We start from the raw sequence: 24,198 nt of genomic DNA on the forward strand, positions 1-24,198 counted from the left end.
CAATGCCAAACCTGTGACTGAAGCAGCTGTATTATTGAAAAAAAAAGCTTTATAACAATGAAAAGATTCCCCTGTAGTTATGGAAACAATAAAAATGGGATTAGCAATAAATTTGGTTGGATTTTTTTGAAACACTCACCATATTGTTACCGTTTGGACTTTTCTGTAATTACAGAACTAAAACAGTAACCTTTGAAACTCCTTTACTATTGAAATATATTTAATAACAGGGTTTAAATGGCTATTGGCCATCAGCTGGACCAGAAGATATGACTGCCTTTATAATCAGAAGACTGTCCTTTGGGTTTAAAGCCCTATTTAAATAAAAAGTACTGCTTTGTCACAGCGTCTTTTAAAGAAAATGGGACAATACTTGGTTTGTTCTGAAGTATTGATTCCGCTGGAGGAAAAGGAAGAATAAGGAAAGAAATTTTCTGGCAGTGCTCAGCAAAAATGGCCAACGTCGCTTGGGACTTTTGAATTGGATTATGTAAAATGCGGGTGGGTGGGGGAGAACACAGGGAAAAGGAAACAATACAGTTGTTTTATGAATAAAAAGCCCCATCCTTGTAAGTGGTCTCTTTAAAAAGAAGCTCTACATAAACTTAAAAAATGAGCTGAATTGAATATATAGAGGTAAAAAAGAAGAAAACAGAAGAAAAAAATCAGAGGTAAGGTCCAGAGGTAAACTCGAGGCTGGATTCTCAGCTCAGAAGCTACTGCTTCTGAGAATTACTTCTTATTGATCTAGTGATAAATACCTACAGGAAGAAACTCAAAGCTACCAGATCTAGTGATCACTGGGAAGATACTAGAGTGGTGTGTGACCACAGAGAGTAAGAACAGCACCCAAATGCAGAGTTTGTTCTGTATCTTGTAGCTTGCATAATGCTACCCAAGAGGAGAGCAGGAACAGGGTTAGGAAACTGAGTATGCCTAAAACATCCGTCTAATTCATTCAACACAATCTTACTATGTTTTGGTAGGTGAATCCAGGTGAGAGTATAATTGCACACTTATGATAGCAGAATAAAACCAAAGTTTGGTATTTTGGTGCCTCTGGGAAAATTAAATAATTCTAAAAATAATTTTCTATATATTTTATATATTGTACATTCTTTATTTGGCATATAACAAAAAGATGAAAGTCTGACTATTGGTACGTGACTCTTTACAATTAACTGGACAAGTCTGTAGAGTATGGATCATGTGATAAAGCTATTTTAGTTGTTGGCAGAAGGGAATATGTTTTTGAGTAAGCACAGTGTGGTATAATCTGTATTCTGTATTTAGTAGCCACACCAGGAATTATGTTCCTGTTGCTTGTCAGCTTGTAGAATTAAATGGACAGAAAATGGTGCAGACATGTACAGTAAAGACAACCTTCTTCACCAAGAGAAGAAACTAATAACAAACCACTGAAAATGAAGCACTGTGTCTTCATTTCAGAAGGATGCAAACTCATATCCCAAAGGATAGTATGGCAAGAAAGCTAGTGACATTAATACATAGTTAAAGTTGCTCTTTCCTCATAACTGAGATGTACTTTTTCCTTAGATCTAAGAATGTTCAGGTGGTGTTGGTTTAAAGCAGGTCGTGGCATGAGTATCAGAAGTAATTATTACTGTCTGAAAAGTTTAATTCGCTTCTTCACGATAAAAGAGCATTTAACATATGTTGATTGCTTTTTTTTTTCTCTGCTCCCCCCCTCCTCCACTTCTGCTAATAGTAAAACTCACAAGTTTTGGTCATGTAGGGATCTCATGGCACCAAAGGAGATAAGAAAAATTAAACGGAGTCTTTAAAGATCATTTGAAGCCAAGTGATAGAAGGGAGGCATTGAGAACAGAGAGCAGATGTCTTCCCTCAAAGAGTCAGGAGGTAAGCTCTGAGCCAGCCTGGTCCAAGCGTCATTGAGGGAGCTTTGAACTTGACTTTGCTGTATTCCCAGTTTAGCTTAATTTATTGGCTTTTTCCTCAACCTGTCGGTTGTCATATTGTTAGCCAGTGTTGAAGCTGTAAGGGAACAGAAGTAGTTTAATAACATTGAATCAGATGGTGGTGGTTAGAGAGATTTTAAGTAGATTGCTTGACAAATTCAGTTACAAAGAGGTCTCAGAACAACCGATAGATCACAACTAAATCTCATTGGATTCCAGTTAGCAGTGAGAAACACGCTGAATATAGAGGCTATTGATTCAGCCCTCAGCTTAGTTTTAATATCCAGAGCTGTGGAAACACACGTGAAGAAAACTTTTGTACCTGCTTGGTTATTTTGGTCAGCGTTTTGCTTACAACCTTAAAGAATAACAAAGCACTAACCACACTTTAGTGGTAAGACCTATTCCTAGCTGCTTGCTGAAGGCACCAACAAATTAATATAATGTGCCCTGTGTTTAACACATTTTGAGGGGTCATTAGGATTTTGCTTCAACATACACCCTTATTTCTAATTTAAGTGGCGTCTGTTTTGCTTCTTTTTTTGCCATTACGGATTTGAGTTCAGAAGACCAGTGCTATGTAGGAATTGCTGTGCATATCCCATTCACACAGGAACATCTGACTCTGGAAAAAATTAAACTATTTCTTACAGCTGCAGCATTACAAATCTTTGGATAACCGAGGGCAGGAATAGGGGAATGAGAAGGCAGAAAGAGGTGCTTTGTTACTACAGAATCTTGGCCACATCACATAAACTGTGGTCATGGAACAGGAAGCTTGTTTCCTGCTTCCATTCTGCACCCCATAAATCTGCACTGGGATTATTTTATCTAAAATTAAAAAATATATATACTTCAAACAGTTTTTTTTTTCCTTAGTATTTTTCAGAGTAAGCAAAAGGCAAACTTCTGTTTTCAATACCAATGTACAAACCAGCACTATAAAATCTGGGTCATGTTTTGAGGTGGTGCGCATAATTCTAGTTGCTTTCAACTTTGAAGGCAGAAAGTGGTCCAGCACGGACGCTGATAAGAGTAACAAGTTTCATATTTGCATCCTTTTTATCTTCTATGGAAAGGACTTTATTTCAATGAGCTCATTTTATTTGCTAAAAGGAAAGCAGCATTTGGAAAACTGTAGCTTATATTTCATGGCTGCTTAAGAAGTCTCCAGCTGTGTTTCAGTCAACTGTAGGCCTGTGGGGAGAGCCTATTCCGCACAGCCTAGCGCAGGATTTCCTTATGGCTATTATGTCTGAGCTCCGACACCACATTTTTGGTTGCTGTTTACCCTGTCATACTTGAAATGTAGAAAATATGACTTCGGATTGCTGTTAACAACTGAGGGAGAGGATGTGACTAGTTTAAATGTACACGATAGCCTGGAAATATATTTATCTCTTGGTGAGATCTTACTGTGATTAGACATTATGACCTAGGATACTGGATTTAAGCGATGTGCAGCATTGTCTGTTTTGCTTAGTCATTCCCTTACAGAAGTGGAAGGAAGGTGCCAAAGCCTTCCGTCACAGTTACTGCACATCGTCCTGAGCCTGCTGCGTGTAGTACTGAGCCTCCTGCATGGTGCCGTGCTGGCAGGAATAAAGAACCACAGCCCTGGGGGGATCCTCTCTTGAGATTGGTGCAAACCTGCAGTTATTGCTGAAGGCAGGAAAGGGGTGGTATGAGTAGACAAAGCGTGGTGAAAGGAGTACAAACCTTAAACTGCCTGACATTTCCTTGGGCCACGAGTTGGTGTTCGTTTTCAGGTGTGATGCAGTAAGCTAGTCTCTAAACCAGAGAGGAAGAAGAGGAAAAAGTCAGACGTATGAAGCAGGATTATGTCTGCAGTCCCCAGTCTACAATGGGGAAGTGTGAACTTTTATTTAAAACAGTAACTTAAATCTTTAATATCACTGTTACGTGCCTTTACCTCGGTCACAGAGAGCAAGCTCCTTTTAAGCCCCTTGATATTAGCATTTAATATAAGAAGCGACAGTAGAAAGTTTATGCAAATACTGAGTCCAAATATTTAGCAAGAGCATATGGAAAAGAACACCACAAACAGGACTTACATCCCCTGAAAGTCACACTTCTGATGTTAGTGCTGAAATGGGGTTGGCCAGGCCCCGTGAGAGGCAGGAGGTGCTGACTGTATCCCTGCTCATCTCCCTCGTCTGCCCACCACTGTGCCGTTTGGATCACATGCAGATTTTGGTTTACCAGAACTTTCAACTAACCTAAGGACTTCACATTAGACTAAGTGCATGCTCTGAGCCGTGATTTAGGGTATACCTTATGGTATTATGGTAGTCACTTGGGTGTAATATAATAGCTTTTAGCCATATTTCTCCTAAGGGGCCTGAAGAATTGCTATCTGCAAGAGCTGTAAAAATAAAAATTTGTGAACGCTACCGAATGAATGAAGGTTCTTTTTTCACTGTTCTTGGCTTCTGCATCCCACTGTCAGTAAGCTTGTGCAAGCTGGTAAAAGCCTGTTGGGCTAGTACAAATTATTCAGCGGAATAATAAGAAATATTTATATTATATATATTTATATATTATAGAAATGATTAGAAAATAGAATTGTAAACACACAGAAATGGAAAGAACTGAAGGGCTAATAAAATAGCCAGTAATGAAATCTAGACATTGTGTGTGACATAAATGAGATGCAGGGCAAGAGGGGTTCCCACTTAGGGTGCCTTTCTGATGGGAACATTAAGAGGTGACTGTAGTGTTTCAGAAATAAGCCTTATCCCTTTGGGACTGTCAGGGCCATGCAAGGGGGATGTGCCCTACCCAGATAAAGGGTGAGATGCTATTTTCTGCTGAATTCTCTGTGTAGTGACGTTTTGGTGTTTAAGAGCCTTGATGTCCTGCTGCATCACTGCATAACTCTAGCTGTAGGAAAGGAAAGCCTTAGAGCTAGCTATAAGTCTGAGCTTTGATTGGGTCATAAAATGATGGCCCTGTGAGGGGACAAAGACAAAAACTGATGCTGTATTGCAGTGAGGAGTTCTGCTTTCTAACCTAGAGGGTTTAAGGTCATAGATAAGGATTTAAAATGACAGCAATGGTAAAATTGATATGATCAGTGGACCTGGGTCCTGTGCCATGCTGAACTGATAAATTAAGAAAAGTATGGGGGAATGAATTGTAAAAAAATAAATGCATTTTTCACATAGAAACAGGGTTTCTTTTAAATGTATAATGCATGTAAACATAAGTGAAGTTAAAAAAAACTATTAAGCTTTCATTGTCAAATTCTTTACTGTCATGAAAATCATTTGAATTAGTTGTTTGTTTTTTTAAATTCATTGCCTTCTTATTATAGTACTGCTTTTAATAAGATGGTCACAAATTATTGCTCCTTGGAATTTTGCTTTATGCAGTGCATAGAGCATGTATATTGTGGGTAAAATGGGTTTATGTGGTGAAGGATGCTGCTACTTAGTACCCTGGCTCACTTACAGCAGTACAGAAGCAAGAGTCTAGATGATGAGACCATAGGCAGTGCCCATACTATAGGAATTAGGAGTGCTTCTTGATTTCCAGATCTATTTCGGCACTTTGGTCTCTCTTGAATATAAAGTTTCAAGCATTCTGGTCTTGGTGATTAATACAGTAGAAGGATCTGCACTGATTCTATCCTCAGCAAAAAGTTGGAGTAATTCCATAAAATAGATAAGGACATGTGTTTGACAGAGGAATTCAAACACTGAGTGGCTGCTGTTAAAGATAAAATGCTGGGCTAAGTGGAACCTATTGCTCTGACCCAGTGAAGCATTCCTTCTGTCCTTGCTGGATACTCATTAAATGAACAAAGGCACTCCTGAACCCAGGTCTATGCTGGGGGCACGTCCTGCCTCCCAGCACCTGGATGTAGCTTTTAGAGATGGGTGCAGTGCTACAACAGCAGCTCTGAATTAACTTTGTACATAAGTCTGTAACACTCTCCTGTAGAGTGATAAAGCATACTTAGGGCTTTGTTTAGGTAGCGCAGCATGAAGACCATCGGTTAAAGCTGAACATGAAGATACCATGGTTTGTATGTTTTTTGTTAAGGAGGACAAGATCTTAGCAATCAGATCAGTTGCATGCATCAAAACCCAGTTTATAAAATGATTATGGTGCTCTGGAAAGCTAATTTCTCTCTAGAAAGTAGAACAGGATGCAGTAATGCTGCCTCAAAACCCCAACCCATCAGCCAGTTGGATCCAAAAGGTCACTCACAAGTAATAAGTTTGGGGAGCAAGAGAAACAAACTGCCAACTTCGATCCAGCCGTTTCATTTCATAGCAACATTTCATGACATTTTATTAGCATTTCACTTACTTCTTTAAAGGTCCCACGCACATTCATAAATTTATAGATAATATAGGCAGGCACGAGTATCATGGAAGATAACGCTATTCCCCAGCCAATGCGATTTGCCCAGAGAGGGAAGGTGTAGTCATCGTAGGTCAGAGGTTTGAAATTTATAATGCTGACTATCACAACAAACTAGGGAAGAGAAAATAACAAGCATCATTGTTTTGAGACATGAAGCTTGGCTGGAAAACAGATCTCGTGTGTTTGCTTAGGCAGCCACCCTAAGGAATATTTCAACCCAGCTTTACCATTTACCTTCATCCTATTTATAGTGTGCCTCATACTGCTTAAACTGTTGATGTTCTTATGTTCTTGATGCATTTACCAGTATTAACAGCCGTCTCCTTTCAGCTACTCTGGCCATGGAGCACTTGATATTTTGGTGGGAAGTTCAGGTGGTTGTCTGCCACTGTCTCACTTAAACTAGTGTTAGAGATATTAAAAAAAAAAAAAAAAAAAGATTCTGCAGTTGAGAAAGACTTATTCAGGATCTTTGTTTCCCAGGGGCATTAGGCTTCCTTTCCTTAGGAGTTCTGTACCCATTTCCCCATGAGAAGCATGTTGTAAACTCCAGCACAATAGAGCTACTGAGTAAAGGTTGTGCTGCCTTGAGGCCTGAAAAAGTGTTGGTTTTTTTTTAACCTCATGGTGCTACTCTATCTAGTACTGGAGGTAGGAAGGAAAGAGTAAGGTACCACCCTATTTGCTTCTTGCTATTTTCATATGGATTGCAGAGTTCCATATTTGGTTCTCTGGACCTGTATGTTCTGTTCCACGTAGCAATGCCAAATTTTAGTATTTTGAGTTTAGGATTTCAAAGGCTACGTGTGCAAGGAGAGTAATGGTGTGGGTTAAAGGAAATTGACAGTGTGAAATCATCAGACAAATACTGTTTTCCTTCAGAGGTTATCTTGCCATGATGTATCCAGCAGCAGTTAGCATAGTGGAAAAGCTTCATGTGGATGTTTCCTACCACCAGGTATCTGGATGACCCCAACTTGCCTTTCTTGTGGAGAGCTGTGTTTACTGCTAGGACCTGCTGTAATACAACACCCATCATAAATGAGGACTACCTCTGCTATAGGTGAACACGGGATTGTTAAAGGAATAGTCATACTGAAGTCTGACAATTGCATAGCCTTTTCTGTATTATCCTAAACTACATACATCACAAAATATCAGATTCTTATTTGCATAGAAGTATTACTTTAAGAATGCACAGCTTTTATGCTATTAAGTCTTCTAAAATCATAGCAAGGTCCAATTTCCATATTATTCATCCTGACCTTTTGATTTACAAATAAGCATAGGAGAAGATCCCAATATAAAACTGTAGTCTTGTTCTGAATCTAACCTTTACACAAAGCAGTGCTTACTCTTTGGGATTTTTTCCCCAAATGAAAAACACAAGTGCTTCACTACAGATCAGGCAGCTTACAAGGTACATTTAATACATGTTTGGTGTTTCACATAATTACTGGGTATAATTGCATGCTACTTACTCTAAGCTGTCATTCTACCATTTGGGCATCTTGGGGTCCTCCAATAAAAAATGAATTACTAGTGGGAGGTGTGTTCTAATAAATGTGTTACAAATGCAATGATTTTTAATCAAGTAATGCTCTTGAGGATGTTGTTGCAATTTCTGGGTTCAGAGACAAAGCACACAAGTAAAAGGTTATGTCTCAAGAGGTGGCATACATAGTATATGCTTTGAGAGAAAGGGACAAGGTAAATCTAGTAGTAAGTTCTAAAGTTCTAAGTAGTAACTTCTAAAATGCCTTCATGAACTGCTCGATACAATTAGCGGCACATGGCGTTGAGCTGTTGGTATGATACTGGAAGAGTGAAAGACCTGCAGCAGCCAGAGATCAGGTTGGGAAGAAAAAAGTGTATACGATTGTATCTGTGATACTATTGCAGTGATGGAACCAACACTTTCACATTGAAATTCTGGCTTTTTTTTTTTTTTTTTTTTTGACTGATTTAAAAAAAACAGCACAATATGTAATGCATACTGATTCTTTTCAATTGCTTTTCACATTTTGTACTAAAGGGGAAAAAAAATCCTTCCTGGGTAAATCATTGCATAAATGCTTCCAAGTCTTGGCAGAAACATCTGCTGGATGCTATTGGATGTAGACCAGTCAGCCATCCTAGTATGCTGCTAATTCAGTGCACGAAGGCAAAGTCTGTATTAGTTGTCTTCAAGAAAAATATCTGCAATCCTCAACAACCTGAGCATCTGGAAACACTGCCCAGTGCATGTCTTTGTGGAAAGGCAGAGAGCTTTTATTTACAGTTTGATTTGGCAACTAGTAAGATCAGGGTGAGTAAGCCTTGGAGCTGCAAATCAAATGCACAGTAACAAGCAGCAGATCCAGACTGTAGAGAAGTGGGTTGAACGTGGTTTCTCTGTAACCACGGAACCCCAGCGGGAGTCTGCAAAACATCTAATTACTGGAATTAGGAAAGGTTGACCTGGGATTTGGTTGGTGTAATTAATTGTGAATTTTTCTTTTAATGATTTATTCTAAATGAATAATTTTATGGCTCCAAGGTAAAGATCGAAGTCTTTAGATCGGTCTGCTGTTTACACAGGTACATGGGTACATATAGTCTGTGTGTGATTTATTTTCGTTGTCAGGTCTAGGTAACAAAGATGTGTGCTTGTATAAGGTAGGTATATAATGATGATTTCATTAAGTAATTTTGAGTTCTGTGAGAAGGTGCATTCCAAATAACGTGTCTGATCTGACTTTTTATAAAATGGTGACCTTTAGTTCATGAAGTCTTTCTTTGTTTTTCACTTTCATTAACCAATTTGTACAGTTTTCAGGCCTTCTAAATTAAACTTTCTTTGAATTACTGTATTATTCCTGTTTCAAAGATGAGGTTAGCCACAGTATATGGCAGTTTTTAAACTGAAATCCATATCAGCTAAAACGAGAATGGTGAGGGATGGTGAACCTGATGCATTCTGATACACTTTACGTAATTTTATTTCCTATTGATAGCAAAGCTTTAGTAGTAAGGGAATTTTACCATTGATGAGTTCAGCTAAATCATAGACAGACTCGGCCTTTCTCTCCAGCACACTCTTATCCCTGGCTGGATTATTTTCCCAACAGAAAGATTTTTGTTTAATGCTTGGGAGGATGCTGGGAAGACACTGCCTGAAACCATGCTTTGTGTTCCCTAACAAAAGCTTTCCTTTACATCTTGAAGAAGTGAAGGAACAGAAGATGATCTCTGCCACAATTAGCTGCTCCTTCACAACCAAAATATTTTATACAAAATCCCCCCTATGATATTGAAGGAGAAAACGAATTAAGTAGGAGCACCTTCTAGTCATCCTGGCAACACTGGGCATAACAAAGACTACCTTGCTTGATACCTTGATACTTGATGGCATATTCTAGGAAAGGCATGCTAGAATTCTTTTGATGATGAAAAAATTATCAGCACTTACCAACAGAAAAGCAGGGCTAACAAATTTCCAGCACAATCTCCAGTAGAGGCCTGGCTTGAAGCCCATCATTTGTTGGATATCTTCACTGAATCTGTCCACACCTAGAAGGGATGTGGACATCAGACCGGCATAAATCTAAACTGATGAGATGCTGGCATATCCCAAAATATGTGGTCTTCTTTCAGAAAGACTTCCGAATCAGAAAAAATACAAGATAAAATTGATCTCCTTTCAATGAGTAGGTGCATCTTTGATATTGCTATATCCAAGAATTAAATACCTGTGAGCACATGATATCTATTGCAAATAGCTTTACCATTGGAAAGGGGCACTTAACAAATACAGAATCACAGAATCACATACCTAGCAATTAATCTGTAGGGGCACTGAAGAAATACCTAGCAATCAATTTGTAAACTGGATGTACAGTTCTTCTAATATTTGACTACGGTAACCTAACTACTCAGCAGTATTATGAGTATATTAAAGGAAGACCCAAACCCTTACTCACACAAACTCCTTCTGATAATGAGGTAGATTCGTATGATTCCTAAATTTACAAAGGAGGCTGTATTTGTTTTGCTTGGCATGCTTCACTTATTTTTCCACGTTTCATTAATTACCACAGAACATTCATTATATTTATGACAAATGTCATTTCATCTTTCATCACTTATATAAGGAATGGGGTAGGTGCTGCTTCTGCTCAGTGTAAATATGTACAAAATAAACTAGCAAGGTGCTGCTGGCCTGTTTTAGAGTATCCTCTGTGAGTTTGTGAGTAATGCTACGATCTAGAATTTTCTGAAATTGTTACCTCTATGCATGTAAATATTCAGTAATTCCATACAGCTTTTGTGGATACCCTAGAAGATAAATGATCTATTCGTGTGAGTACAAACCATGAGTAGTCAGAACTTCTACCTATTCCAGTAGTTAAGGCAGCAGAGGATACCAAGAAAATCATTAAATGAAGAGAGATCAAAAATTAGTCTTGCTCATTATGCCAGAAATGTATAATATGGATTTAGAAAAAGGGGTGACTTGTTTGCTTGCTTAGTATCAAGACCTTGATATTAGTAATCTACAATATTTCCATTGTATTTTCCATTCCCATTTGTATATTAAGCATGCAAGAAATAGTGTATGAGGCTTTCCTTGCCAGCAACACTATATAATGCTACTCCATTCAAATCACTAAAGTTAGCTACCTCTAGTGGGATTCACTGCACCACAGTGTAGAGAAATGAAGGTACCAGACAAAAAGTCTCAGCAACTTGAGCAGAGGGAAGAAGAGCTGTAAGTATCTGGTTCTCAGTCTTTAGTGTTTCTTGCATCTGTATGGTCTGAGACTTTTCACGTGTGTGTTGGTACTTAGTACCTCTGACAGTCTAAGCACTAACAGCTATAAATTGGAACGGTAAACAGAAATCTTACTTTGGACAAATACAATGCAAATAGCTGTGGTAGAAATCTCTTCCTGCAGGCAACACAGAAAGATGAGCTCCTGACTTTGCAGACTCCCATTCAGAAATGCTCTCTAGAGAGTGACTTCAGAACTGGAATAGCTCATTCAACACAGGCCAAAGGAAAAACCACAAATTTGCCACCCTAGGTTACTCACTGTTACAGAACGGGTATGTCCTGAGGAAGGAAGAAATGATGTTTCACTCAGCCCCTCCTAACTCCGTATGGGTTTTACAGGTTTATATAAGCGTTCTGCACTCCAAGTCTGAACACCTTAGCACTGCACGAGTACAGCAGGCTTTCTGTGAGTGGCATTAGCCTCAACTAGCTACAGATTTTGAGTAATTTACAAAGGCATTTCCGTGCTTTGCAATGAATTTTATAATGGGGTGATTATTGCTGATATCAAAAAGTGGGAAAAATATCTTTTCAGAGTGGTCTTCTAAGAAGGAAACAGTCTCTAACTGCATGCCTTAAGGATACCGGCTCAGAGATAAGTACTTCTCTCTAGCTCCGTCTGGGCAGACTGCTGGTTTGTAGTTGATAATTCTATTTAATGTTTTCAAGAAGGTTGATTTTATTCCTGAACCCAATAGGTAAACAGCAAAAAGGCAGCTCTTTTGCAGCACATGTTTGTTAGAGGTGCTGTATAGTTTGTCGGAATTGTTCCTTTTCATGCGGATCCATTCAGTAGAGTTTATTTAATTTAAATAATAAGGACAGCTCAAGTTTGCCCTTTGCATGGAGCCAAGGAAATGTATTTACAAGGTCTGGACACTTGAATGTGAACTTTGATTCTGCTCCCTCTTCCCCCAGTATTACATACAGGTGAAGCAAAGTAGCCAAATTTAAGAAAGGATCTGTAAATGCTCTTTGAATTTAATCTGATTCTATTTGCAGTGCCTTCTGTGAACTTTAAAGTGACTGAATTTCAACTGCTGTGAATACGGAGAGTGAAATTTATCATTGTGCAGAAGGTCAAAGGACTAGATAACCTTTGAATAAAAGTTTTGTAGATGGCAGACACAGCTCAAACAGTGCTTTGTGTTCAGTATCTACTGAAAATAAGGGATAAATAGTCCATGTTTTCAGACTGCTTTTTCAACAGCACGCTTTTTGGGTACTATACATCTTCAAATAACTATTCAAAGAATCAACATGTGAAGTAGAATGTAGCTACAGCTATATATGACAGTACTTGTAGGGCTTTTTTTTTTTTTTCTTCTGCAGTTTTTGAAAGCATTTACAGTGTTCTTTTGTGATTCTGTAGTATAACATAGGCAACTCAGTAGAATAAACCTAAACGGTGTGATTCCTTCAGTCACAGGACAGAACTGGTACCACAAACCAAACTCCTGATTACTTGCTGGAGACCTGGGGTCAAGTAGAGAAATAACTTCCTTGCTTTTTCACTGAAAGATGGATGTATGTACAATTTGTGACCAGGCCCCATACTTAAATACACTAAAGAGAATTTAAGTGTAGTTTCTGAACTAATAAGCTATGTAGCTGCCTGGGAATGTCTCCACTGCAGTTGCCTGCTAATCAGCATAGAAAACTTGGCCCATTCTCCATGTACATAGTATTGGGGTGTCAAGGGAATTAATGTGAAAATTCAGATTAGGTGGAAGTTGTAAAGTAGATTTCACTATAAAAGCAAGTTATCCTCCTAACATTAGGGCAGGATGTTTTCTTTCATCTTGGTGATGCAGAGATCTGAGCTCATACAGAATCGAAGTACATGTTGACAATACCTCCTGCACTCCCTGCGTGCTAGACCTCAAAGTTATTTGGCTATACAGGCTTAAGAACTGTGCATTTGTGCAGAGGTGAAACTCTTCACTGGCCATAGCTGGAATATTTTAGGGGCATGTTTCCAGAAAGCAGTGTGATAGCTACAACAACCATTTGGAGCCTTAGAGGCATTTCCTGTATTTGGTGTTTCCCGCTCCTGTCTTGTTTAACTCTGTATGCCTATGTGATGTGTAGTATTCTTTCATAAGCTTGGATTATTATTTTTTACTTTGGAAAGTAAAGATTAATAATAATGCCCTGAATGCCATATATTTGATTTAAATGAATCCAAGAAATCAAGTGAACTATGCTGAAATAAAAAAGTAGTAAGAAAAAGGGCTTTTGAATCAACTTAGCCTATTCTAAGCTAAATTCGCTTTCCGTGTAAATGGTACTTTTTGTCTCCTCATATTAGTAACTGTCCAGTTACAGAACTATAAGGGATAACACAGTTTGCATGCAAATGAAGGGTTGGTGTAATATTGCTTCGTTGAACCATCCTATATTTTGGCCCATGGGAATTACAGTAAGTCACAGAATCATTGAATTGTTTGTGCTCGAGGAGTTCCTGAGAGGTCTCCAGTTCAACCTCCTGCACAAAGCAAGGCTAGCACAGTGTAGAACGGCTTTCTCATGGCTTTGTCCAGTTCTGACCAATCTGTTGCAGTGTGCAATTATCTTTACATAGAAAAAAAAATCTCAACTTGATCACTGTCTTCTCTTCTCCTACTGTGTACCTCAGTGAAAAGCCTGGCTCTTTCTTTGATAGCCTCTGGATTTGGGTCAGAGGGAGAGGTGTCTGGCTTTTCTTCAAATATGCATCAGAGGAATGGTGTCAGTGTAGCATAAAGACAAAATGGTGAGTCACAACCCAAATGGATCCATATGTTAAAACAAACTTGCTTCCCCTCCTCCCTTGCATGTTCAGGTTTCTTCTTTGCAAGAAGAAACTTCCCAGTAAGTGGGCATAAGTATAATTTGAACTAAATCTAAAAACTGCCACGTTTTTGGTCTGTGCCAAAATGTCAATGCTTGCCTTCAGGCTGGCTTAATGTTCTGCTGGGTCATTAAGGCAGCTGGGGTCTATCAGGAAAAAGGTAGGCAAGACCATGCCAGATTGAATCAGTCAAAGCAGTTTAAATAGCACCCGGGGCTGTAATAAGTTCTTCTTTATAAAGCAGCAGGTCATACTGTGTCAGTAGAAGCATCTCTCAGCTGCTTGAGACAATGAATAGATGGTTTCTTGATTATGGGGAGGCAGGAGGGAGAAGGGAAAGGATGATGAAGGGCAGTAGTTGGAACACTTCAGGTCTGGCTAAGCTTGGTTTAGACTGAACTGCATCCAAAGCCTAGCTGTTGTAAAGCACAGTAAATCCTGTTTTAATAGGGGCAGATTATAACTTGCCTTCACTAACCAAAGAATACTTTCATGCCTCTGCTTCTAAGCTGAGCTAACTCTTTTGCATTCAGCTTTTACAGGGATTAAAAACCTCTGAAATCTAGTGCGTCTACATATTTTGAGAGCAGCATATGAGCTGCTTACTAATTCTGTCATCCAACATCAGCATGGAGTTGTTTAAAGCTAAAAGCCTTTTCTTTAGTAGGCTGAACAGCTTTACATGTGAATGCCATTCTTTCACCCCATGTGCTCATCACTAGCTTTTAATTCAGAGAATGACTAGAAGAATGTGGTGGCGTAGTACGGGTGGGTAAATTACTGACTGAGGGAGGTAAATGGCAGTAAGGATGATGATGGCTGAAACCTTCTGAATCATGTCAGCTGTAAGCATAATTTCTAAATAGGAAAGATAATGTCCTTTAGGGGTAAGACAACCTTATTGGGAATCAGGGCAGCTATTTCCATACAGAATTCAGTGGGTAAAAAAAATAATGCTGGCTACTGTGACTTTTGAACCCTAATAACAATGAAGAGTTGTGGCAAACCAGGAAGTATGACATGAGAAATAAGGGGTGATCAGGAGGAAAAATAACAGCTCAAGAAAGTTGATTAATCCTGCAGCCAGCAATTTCATATATCAAAGATAACTTGGACTGCTGCGGTGAGGTGACTTGTGTAAGATCTAAGATTTTCAGCCCTAGATGGGTGATTGAGCTAATCACGGGGTTGTGATAAATATTACATTGCTGAACTGATTATCTCTTACCCATCCAAAATATGAGGGGTTCTTCTGCATCACACTGCCAAAACATTTACAGTGCCTCTGACAGAGCTGACAGCAAACAGTCTTCTGAAAAGTAGTTTGTAGAAGCAAGGGAACAAATTTAAAAGCAAGCCTTGCAAAAGGGAGCCTGAATGTGTATTTGGCTTTGAAAGTGGATAAGCTTAGCTGTTAATGGTAACTGGTAGTCAGAGATAAGTACTGAATTTGGGAAAATAATTTGGAAGCATGTATTCACAACTTACATTATCTGTGAAGGTGGCTGGAAACATGGTCAGTGAGGCTACAAAGACAGCTGTGCTGACAGTTTGTCTTTTCAAGTTAGAAGGTTCCTTTTTGTTATTTGGGGAAAAAAAAAAAAAAGCTATTCTTTTTGAAGTCCTTATAATTTCACAAATCTCGTCTGGGAAGAGATAACGGATAGCGTTGGCACACACAGATTCCAGCCTAGTGCAGGAGATGAGGTGAATTATCCTAGAGCCAGCCATACTGAGGTTAAAGCCAATTATTGCACCCTTTTTGTGGCATAAATCACTGTTTTTTTTTTTTTTTAACCACTTATAAGATGTTGGATATTCCATGCCATGCTGTGAAAGAAACTGTTTCTAAACTGCTGGTGTTTTTATAATTAAGTAGAATGCTGTCTCAGACCGAAGTGGCTAATGTGGGAATTATTACAAGTTTAAGACAAACTAACTTTGTTAGTATTGCCCTGGAGTCTTGGGGTTGGCCCTGGGGAAATTGTGGATAGCAGGAACAGGGGAATCTGTATTTAAGCTATTCTGCTTTGAAAGCATGAGGTATAAGCGTGCTCCTGCAAGCCATGGTCTGCCTTAACAGATAGAGAATACTGGCAGAAGAGGTTGCATTCTCACCTCATTGCAGTAGCCTTCACAAGGTGATTTCCTTTGGATTTCGGTGGAGCTTCAAAATCTAGCCCACTGAACATCTGCATTCCTGTCCCTATTTGAAAATCAGGTGAAAATTGTTGCATAAAACCCGTCCTGTCATGCCTTCGTGTATACAGTGCTGCACTAAATCCCCTCAAGACAATGTGGGAGCCTGCCACGAGCTCACTCTGAGTATCAAAGGCTTTGCAGGTGTGAAGGGAATTGCTTACCATAAAACCAGGAAACTCCAATTGCCTCCATTAAAACAGCAAACAGTATGGACGTCCCAGCTGCAAATGTGTCCAGCAGTGTGAGCACGTAAATTCCACCCTAGCGTGGGGGAGTTGAGAGATGCAACAGAAGCAAGTTAGACGTGGAGTCATGTCAGCAGTTCAGCATCAGGTTAACAGAAATCTGCTTCTCTTGAAATCGCTTTACCCAAGTCTTTTAATACGGAACCGGTGCTGCAGACACATGTTTGTATGTACACACAAAACACTGGAACTAGGCTCTTCAGAAGGGTGGCAAATCTTTTTCACCTGCCCTAACTGAAAGAGGAAACAGAAACCTCCGTGTGATTAAGGAGCGCTCTCAGCACTCCGTATTTTCAGTGGCAATGGAAGGCTACAGAGGAATGGAGAAGCATGGTTTGTTTACTTGTTTCAAAATGAAACTGAATTACGTGTTTCAAGCCATGCTTTGTCACATGTAAACAACAAAAATGTTCGCATTTGCAGCGCATTTCAGTTAAAATCCTTTTTTTCACAACCACACTCAATTTGCCTAGGCCTGTTCAGAAGGGAGGGAACAAAGGAATTATTTTCTATGCTATTCCCAATGGGATAAATAGCATGTGTGCTGTTTAGATCTCTAGGTGGTTTTAAGCTCTGCAGTTTTCTTTTTTCCCTGATTAAAACCATGGTTTTCCAAAACAGCTGTGCATATTTGCAAGATGGGAGAGACCACTGCTTAGGCTTTGTCTAGGTTTTTAATTCTGTGGGGACTTGTCTGGAAACTGAATGAACTTGGGTTGTTGTGTGAGAAAGAAAATGTTGTTTATCCAATGACATTTCGGTCTGACCTCTTGTTTTTGTTCTACACCTGCTCTAAATGGATGCCTTCACTATCAAAACTTAGCGAAGCGAACAACAAGTATGCTTTTGTAAGAGACATGTTTTGAAAATACAGCCTCAAGTTTTCGGAGCACAAAATCAATCAATGTAATGTGATGGTATCACAAGGGGCTTTCTTTGTAACTTGTGCACATTAGAAATGTTCTCCAGCCATGTGAACCCGGACATCTGGATGAGCGCGGGCAGTTCAGTGCGTTCCAGCTGCCGGGGGGACTTCATTCCAAACAGGTGCCGTTATGTGAAAGCTGCAGCCAGGCTGCTGGCTGCAACCGCATCAGCCTGTCTGAAGGCATTGGGATCACACCCATCGGTACCTCGGTTCTTACCCACTGAGTTAGTTCTGATATTGTAATTAAAGTTTTTTTTCCAATCAAAATTGAGGATGACAAAGGATTATGTTGAGGTCTTTAAATAACAATGGAGATGGCGTGGTTTTAAAAGGACAAACTTTAAATGCATGCATTTGTAGTGTCTCCAATATTTTACAGTTTGAGAAAATGAGGGTAAAAATATTGGGGGTACTCTTCTAGTGTATATAGAGCTTTGTTATCTTAAATTAATTCCATTTCAATAACCTTAATAGGTCTGGAAACCATTTCTGGTGGAGGGAGAGAGGTTCAGCACATCTATTTTCATTGTGGCTACCTCATGTTTCCCTCGTTCTCTGAAAGCTTTGATATCTTTGCTTACAGAAATTCTTGCTTTTTGGCAAAAATCAGAAGGTTCTCGTACTGTAGGACATCCAACCTAGTGGACTGTGGTTCTCATCCTTCAGTTAGTTGTCAAAAGCTGGGTGAGGTAAATCATTCAGGATGAAGAAATCTCAGGGTAATGGTGGTAAAAAAACCAGCTTACTAGATGTTCAGGGTAAGTTATGTGTCATTTTATGGTGTTAAGAATAAGAGATCAGATCTAGGAACATTAAGAAACACATGGGGGGAGGAGATCATTTTTCTGAAGTCCCTTCATGTGAAGCAAAGGCTTCTTATTTGCTTCACAAAGAAAATAGGCAGATGTCTGATGGACTGGTCACTCAAAATCCTTAGTTCCTCACAGACAAATAAGTATTCAACACAATTCTGTTAAATATGACCTTCCCCCAACACCAAGAACACAAACAGTTCTTTGAAACAGAGGCTTGTAGGTTCAGATGGTAGCTAATAAACTTGTCTAAAAAGAGCAGAGAAGCATCGTGTAGGTAAGAATGAAAGTAACATTCTGACCATAAGGTTGTTTAAGAATTAAAATTTCTCTATAACCAAAAGAGCCACCTGAGCCCCTTGATATTTCCAGCTGATGAGGTTAACTGCATTTTAAAGGTATGTGATGGAAATTTTTGTTGTACTTACATTGGTAATGCAAAAAAGGGCAAGTAGGAAAGTGCCAAACGACACGCCAAAGGTGAAGAGCTTTCTGTGCTGCTTCAGAATTTGGAAGTCGTCCGCCAAGCCAGTGATGACAGCCTCCATTCCGCCCATCTGAGGAAGGGAAGGCAGGAGTTCTCATTAAACTGTGCTGACATGTTCTACATACAGAGCAAAGGATATAGGAAGCTTGTGTAATTCATTCCCAACCACTGCATGGCTGCTGACATTTCAGCTGTACGTGTTCAGAGGTACAACTGATTGTCCCCTGGTACAGAACTGAGGCCGGGATTTGGCCATCCAGAGCCATGGTTGTTTGACAGCTGTATCCTCTGCTGCCTCACCAGGACAGTGAGATAGTAAGGCAGTATGTTGGGAAAGATAACATCCATTCATATAAAATCTGGGAAGAAGTCTTATCAGAAGTAATTTAACTCTCTAAGAGACTTTAGGTATAAAGAGAGACACCGTACTTCACACACACACACAGGGAAAATCTACTGAACAAAGATTCGGGTTAGCCATGGGTTAACCACCTTCAGTTTGACAGAAATCTTTACAGACCTGGAAGCCTCACTGCATAGCAAGCTTCATGTCATTTTCCTGTTGACAACATGAAAGAATTTTTGTTTCTTTGTAGAATTTGTTCCTGTGTAGAATTCAATTCTGAATATTGGCTTTTATTTGGTTTTGTTGTATTTTAATGTAGGAAATGCACTTTACAAATTTCCATTGAAATTGCTGAATTATATATACAGGTTACTATGAATTTTATTTTCTTTATACTAATGAAAGCATTCTTCTTAACCAAAAAGTCATGGGGGAATGAATCCCAGTGTCCTGTCATGATAAGTTTGTTTGTAAATAAACTTGGTAATGCTTTTTGTGATGCTGAAAGATCATAGCAAAACCTGGAGTGGTTGGTGCCATGTGAGAGTTAGTCTGTGCTGACATATTCTGTCTCTTTCCTATAACAATCTGATGAAATGAGCATTTCTGGTTCAAACAGTGGCAGAGTTTTCTCTATAGAATATGGATGATTCCAATCAAAGCCAAGTTGCTGGGGACGGTGGAGCTCTTTTTAATGAAGGTAACTAATGCTCCCAACTAAGGTCACAAATCGTAGCATGGGCTTGTGCTTACTGTTCTCGGGGAGGGAATGGGGGGCACAATGGAGCGCTGTGCTGTTAAGCCCAGCCACTGCTTGCTGGGCTCAGATGTTGTTACTGTGTTGGCACTTTAATGAGAGTGGAGAAGTTGAAGTGGAAAGAGATGGTCTGGATGATTTTGGCTAAGAACCAATTCTTAATGTGCCACTGTTTATTCCACTGGTTAATTCCCCGTGTCAAGCTAGATATATACTCCAAAAAGTGTTTGCAAACATTTCTTCCATTTCCTGTCCTTTTCATTGTTGCTTGCTGAAGCTTGCATGATTGGATTTCTCTTTGCTTAAACATTTGGACAGCTACGTTTTTGTATAGATGTCTGCATTTCTGTGCCTGTGCAGGTTTATGCACATGAATACAAGTGGTCGTATATAATTCTTTGTCTTTACCCTTGGATTTATTTGATTTTTAGGTTTAAAAAAAATTAATTTTCCCTTCAGGGGCTTGATCAGTCAAGTAGGGGGGAGAGTTGAGAAGACCACCCATAACAGATACTGCATGACACCAGTTATCTTAGGTAAATGATTAAAAAAAAAAAAAAGAGCAAAGTATGAACAAGCAAATCCCTCCTCTTCCTTCTCTACCCAACCTGTTTGTTAGAAAGACACGGCTAACTTGGCCACAGTTTTTCAGCATCTAGTATTTTAATTATCTCCCCAAGAAACGGTTTTCTCCACTTGTAGAAACAGTGTGTTCTGCAATCCAAATCCTTGTTTTTGTCACCCAAATGTTTCTAAACACTGCTTGAATTTACTACTGTTGTGCAGGTAATAGTCTTGGATCTAAACTCTTATGTGCATTTTTCTCAATACTGCCCTGTTTCTACTGGTCATTCATGTACTTCCACTGTGCTGAAGCTTTCCTTTCTTTCATGCTTGCTTATAGTTGAAAAATGTCCAAGCTACAAAACCAGATGCAATCTTGCCTTAAACTTTTAAAGAGGAAAGGAGATTTTAGTGTGTAGGTTAAGATAAACTTCATTGAGCCTGAGCTGGAATTCTCAAATCCACACACTTGAGAAACATTTAGACTGGAATCTGACATTTACAACTCAGATCTCACTTTACAAGATCTCATTCAGCTATTTGCCAATGATTATCATGGATTTCTTCTGTAATCTCATCATAGTTTTGCTCTTTTCCATGCCAGTTCATTCTTTGCCTTTCTTGTCCTTGAAAATGAACTTGTCACTTCCAGCAGTAAATTCCTAGATCAGCTCTGCACATTCAGAACTGCAGTGCTTTGTGCCTTAGACAGAACAACCCCATGCTATCAAAAATGATGAGCGTTCATTGTTGACTATTCTTAAAAGATCCTGTTTGTTTTTCCCCCAAATTAATAAACTTTTAAGCTAAGTATAATGGGATGTCTTCACCTCTTTGGCAAGAACAAAGCAGTGCAAGTGTAGTTATGGGACATTGGGATATTTTCTGTAGGGCTGAAGTTTCTGTGATCCCGAATGTCATGGTACAGTCCAAGTCATCACACTAGAAATACCACATGCACTCCTTTAGTGTTGAATAACAGCCAGAAGGCCAAGTTTAACTGCAGAGAGAAGCACAGCATTGTTATGTCCTTATTGTGAAAACAGAGGTGTTTGAGTATTTCCCAGTCTTCATTTTGTACAGGTAGGAATTATATAGTAATATAATATGAAACTGCTATGGAAATATTCTGATGCAATTATTAAATTAAATTTACAGGAAATTCACTCTCACTACTTGTAGGAAAAAAAAAAAAAGCCAGGCTATCATCAGACATTGTCTTGAACAGATTAATGAATTTCAGCACATGTGAAAATCTCTTCTAAAAACCCCTCTACTGAGTGCTGTACTGCGGCTTGTGTTTTGCAAGCTGGGTCCGAAATCTTATCACAGGTTCCTAGCAGTAATTGTTCATAGCAGTGGTGTTGGGTCATACCTTGGAATAATAATAAGAGTTGATGAACAGCCCCTCCCTAAAGCCATAAAAAAGAAGAGGTGAGTAATTGTTTGCTGGCTTGTAAATTATTTGATCTCTTCCTAAACCTCTTAAATATTGTGAGTCTTTAATTAAATACATTGCAAGGAGTAACGCTGTTGGTATGTTGGCTGTGACTGAAAACAGATTCAGGGAGTGTACAGAATGTTTATTTGAAGTGCAACAAAACCCTTATTTAAGGCTGACACTTCTCCAGTTATATTCTGCAATAGTTGAGGAAAAGTGTCAAGGTTAGAAAGAAAAACTACTCACAGAACTGTCGATGCCAAGGGTAAGGAGCATGATGAAGAATACCACAGCCCAAAACGTAGATCCTGAAAGAGTTGAAATTGCCTCTGGATAGAGGATGAAGACTAAACCAGCTCCTAAAATAGAAAAGTAGAAGTAATACTGTAAGGTGTTTCACAGAAGTGTGTATTTTAATAAGATAGATTATGACTAAGTTGACTCCTACATCAGTCCACATCACACTGAGTAGCTGTTAGAATGCAAATTGCATTATACCAAAAATACACCCAAAATACTTTAATAATGTACTCATGAAAGTTTTGTATATAAAATCTATAACATCCTTTTGCACTTTAAATAATCTTTTATGGTATTCATGATCTTTCTAGCTATTTTTCAGCTATGTAGTAAAGAAAGATCCCTGTGGATATGGACTCTGCTGTTTGGCAGTAGAATTCTTGGATGTGATAAGGGAGATACAGGAACTGAAAGCACAGGTCACCTGTTACCAGTGAAAGGACTACATCTGAGCTCCCCAGGAGCATTCAAAACAGTTATCTATGGCACTGAAAAGCAACACATCCCCAGGATACTAGGCAGTGGTAAATGCCTGTTTGCTGCAGAGGCTGAACTTGTGCAAGGCACGATGCTGGGGAATCTCGAGTCAGAAGAGCTGAGATGAATCAATATAATTTACAGTTCACATTTTAGTGGGGCCCTTTTACGTAGTTTGGGTTCCAAGGAATTTAATTCGGGTTACTTCCATGAAATTTTTAACAGTTGTTTGAAACAAATATAAGCATATTTGCAAGGAAATGATGAATGAAAAGGAGTAAAAGTAGTATAAAACTCGCTTCTTACCTTCAGTGGCTACATCCTCAATTTTAACTTTGTGCTCATGAGCCATGTAGCCCAATATGGAGAAAATTGCAAATCCTGAGATGAAGCTTGTGACACAGTTAATAGTACTAGTCAGCAAAGCATCCCTAGTGATGGAAAGAAGAACAGCCCGGTTAAAACAAGAGCATTAGGGTGGGGATTGTTATAGTGATAGGAAGATTCTTGTGAAAATGCTATTTTTGCAGTTATCCTGATGATCAAAAGCTCGTATCAGCGTACTGCGCTAGGAAAGGACCTACTTCTGTTCACTGATTTGCTTTAAAACTAAATTCTGCTCAAAAAGAAGATAAGCAAAATTATATGAAGGTATCAAGTAATAATGTCATCAACCTGGTAGCCATAACATAGCAAAGAAGTGGCTTGTAGAGAAAGAGCCTCACTAAGGAGTATTTACACTAGTCAGGAGCAATTCACATGAGTAGGTGTTCAGGAATATTTTCAGATAGGTCCAGGAGTGGTTTTAGCAAGCTGCGCAGCCATTCACAGTAATGGCAGTGGATGACACATTAATCAGTACTGAGGTCCCTTCATCTATGAAGCTGGCTCAGCTTTTCAGAAAAAAAAAATACTACTTTATCAGTCTGTACAAACGTTACTGTAAATGCAAGTTGTACAAAATACAACCTTTAAGCCAAAATGGCTTAAAGAGAATAAGCATGTTTCCTTTCATCGGTTCCACTACCCAAAAACACAGGTGCCATACGCCAAACTTTATCCTCCTCTGGATACTGCCACAATCTGAAAACCTTGAAGAGTTTGCCTTACAGGGAGGGCAAGTCTTGTGAAGCAACACTGCACAAATACAGTAAACTAAGAACTAAATAATACCATTTCACATATAGTCTGTGGCGTTTTCTTGATTTCAAGTGTATTTTTTCCATTTTGGAGCAAAATTACTGAGGATATAGACTGAGGAAACATTTATACAGGAAGCTGCTATATCAGGTTAATGCAAAATCTGCAGAAGACAATAAATGTTATTTTGGAAGATTGCTGGGGTTAGCATTCTAAGTTCTCAAACCCAGTAACATCACCTACTGTGAATAATCAGAGGCTCTGGAGTCACTCTCTGTTGAGTACAAAGTTCTCTCAAGTCAGTGGAAGGAAGTATTCCAGGATTTTGGCTTTTGATCCATTTAAAGCTGCTCAAATCTAAATGTTTTCTTGCATCTTTTCACTGGAACATTTTTGCTATCCATCAGTTCACAATGTATTTATAATACATTTACTTTCTGAATTTATATTTCATGGGAAATAAAAAAAAAAAAAAGTGTGTTTTCATTCCAAAACGTTATGTTAACAAACCTTCT

At 38.9% G+C, this 24,198-nt stretch overlaps 1 protein-coding gene across 2 annotated transcripts in view; it reads right to left on the reverse strand.

The window, feature by feature from the left end:
• Window positions 1–1,618: 1,618 nt before the first annotated feature.
• SLC6A2 (solute carrier family 6 member 2) overlaps window positions 1,619–24,198 on the reverse strand; it is a 66,638-nt gene continuing 44,058 nt past the window's right edge. For both annotated transcript variants that reach the window (XM_068693091.1, XM_068693092.1), the window contains exons 8-15: window positions 22,850–22,974; window positions 22,013–22,125; window positions 18,600–18,728; window positions 16,348–16,447; window positions 9,787–9,887; window positions 6,279–6,446; window positions 3,660–3,731; window positions 1,619–2,016 (exon numbers count right to left, since the gene is read on the reverse strand). In XM_068693091.1, coding sequence (XP_068549192.1) covers window positions 1,993–2,016; window positions 3,660–3,731; window positions 6,279–6,446; window positions 9,787–9,887; window positions 16,348–16,447; window positions 18,600–18,728; window positions 22,013–22,125; window positions 22,850–22,974 — 832 coding nt within the window. In that variant the 3' untranslated portion in view covers window positions 1,619–1,992. The remainder of the gene's footprint in view (window positions 2,017–3,659; window positions 3,732–6,278; window positions 6,447–9,786; window positions 9,888–16,347; window positions 16,448–18,599; window positions 18,729–22,012; window positions 22,126–22,849; window positions 22,975–24,198) is intronic.

The sequence above is a fragment of the Anas acuta genome, chromosome 10 (assembly GCF_963932015.1).
Source record: "Anas acuta chromosome 10, bAnaAcu1.1, whole genome shotgun sequence".
In the NCBI taxonomy this organism is placed as follows: domain Eukaryota; kingdom Metazoa; phylum Chordata; class Aves; order Anseriformes; family Anatidae; genus Anas; species Anas acuta.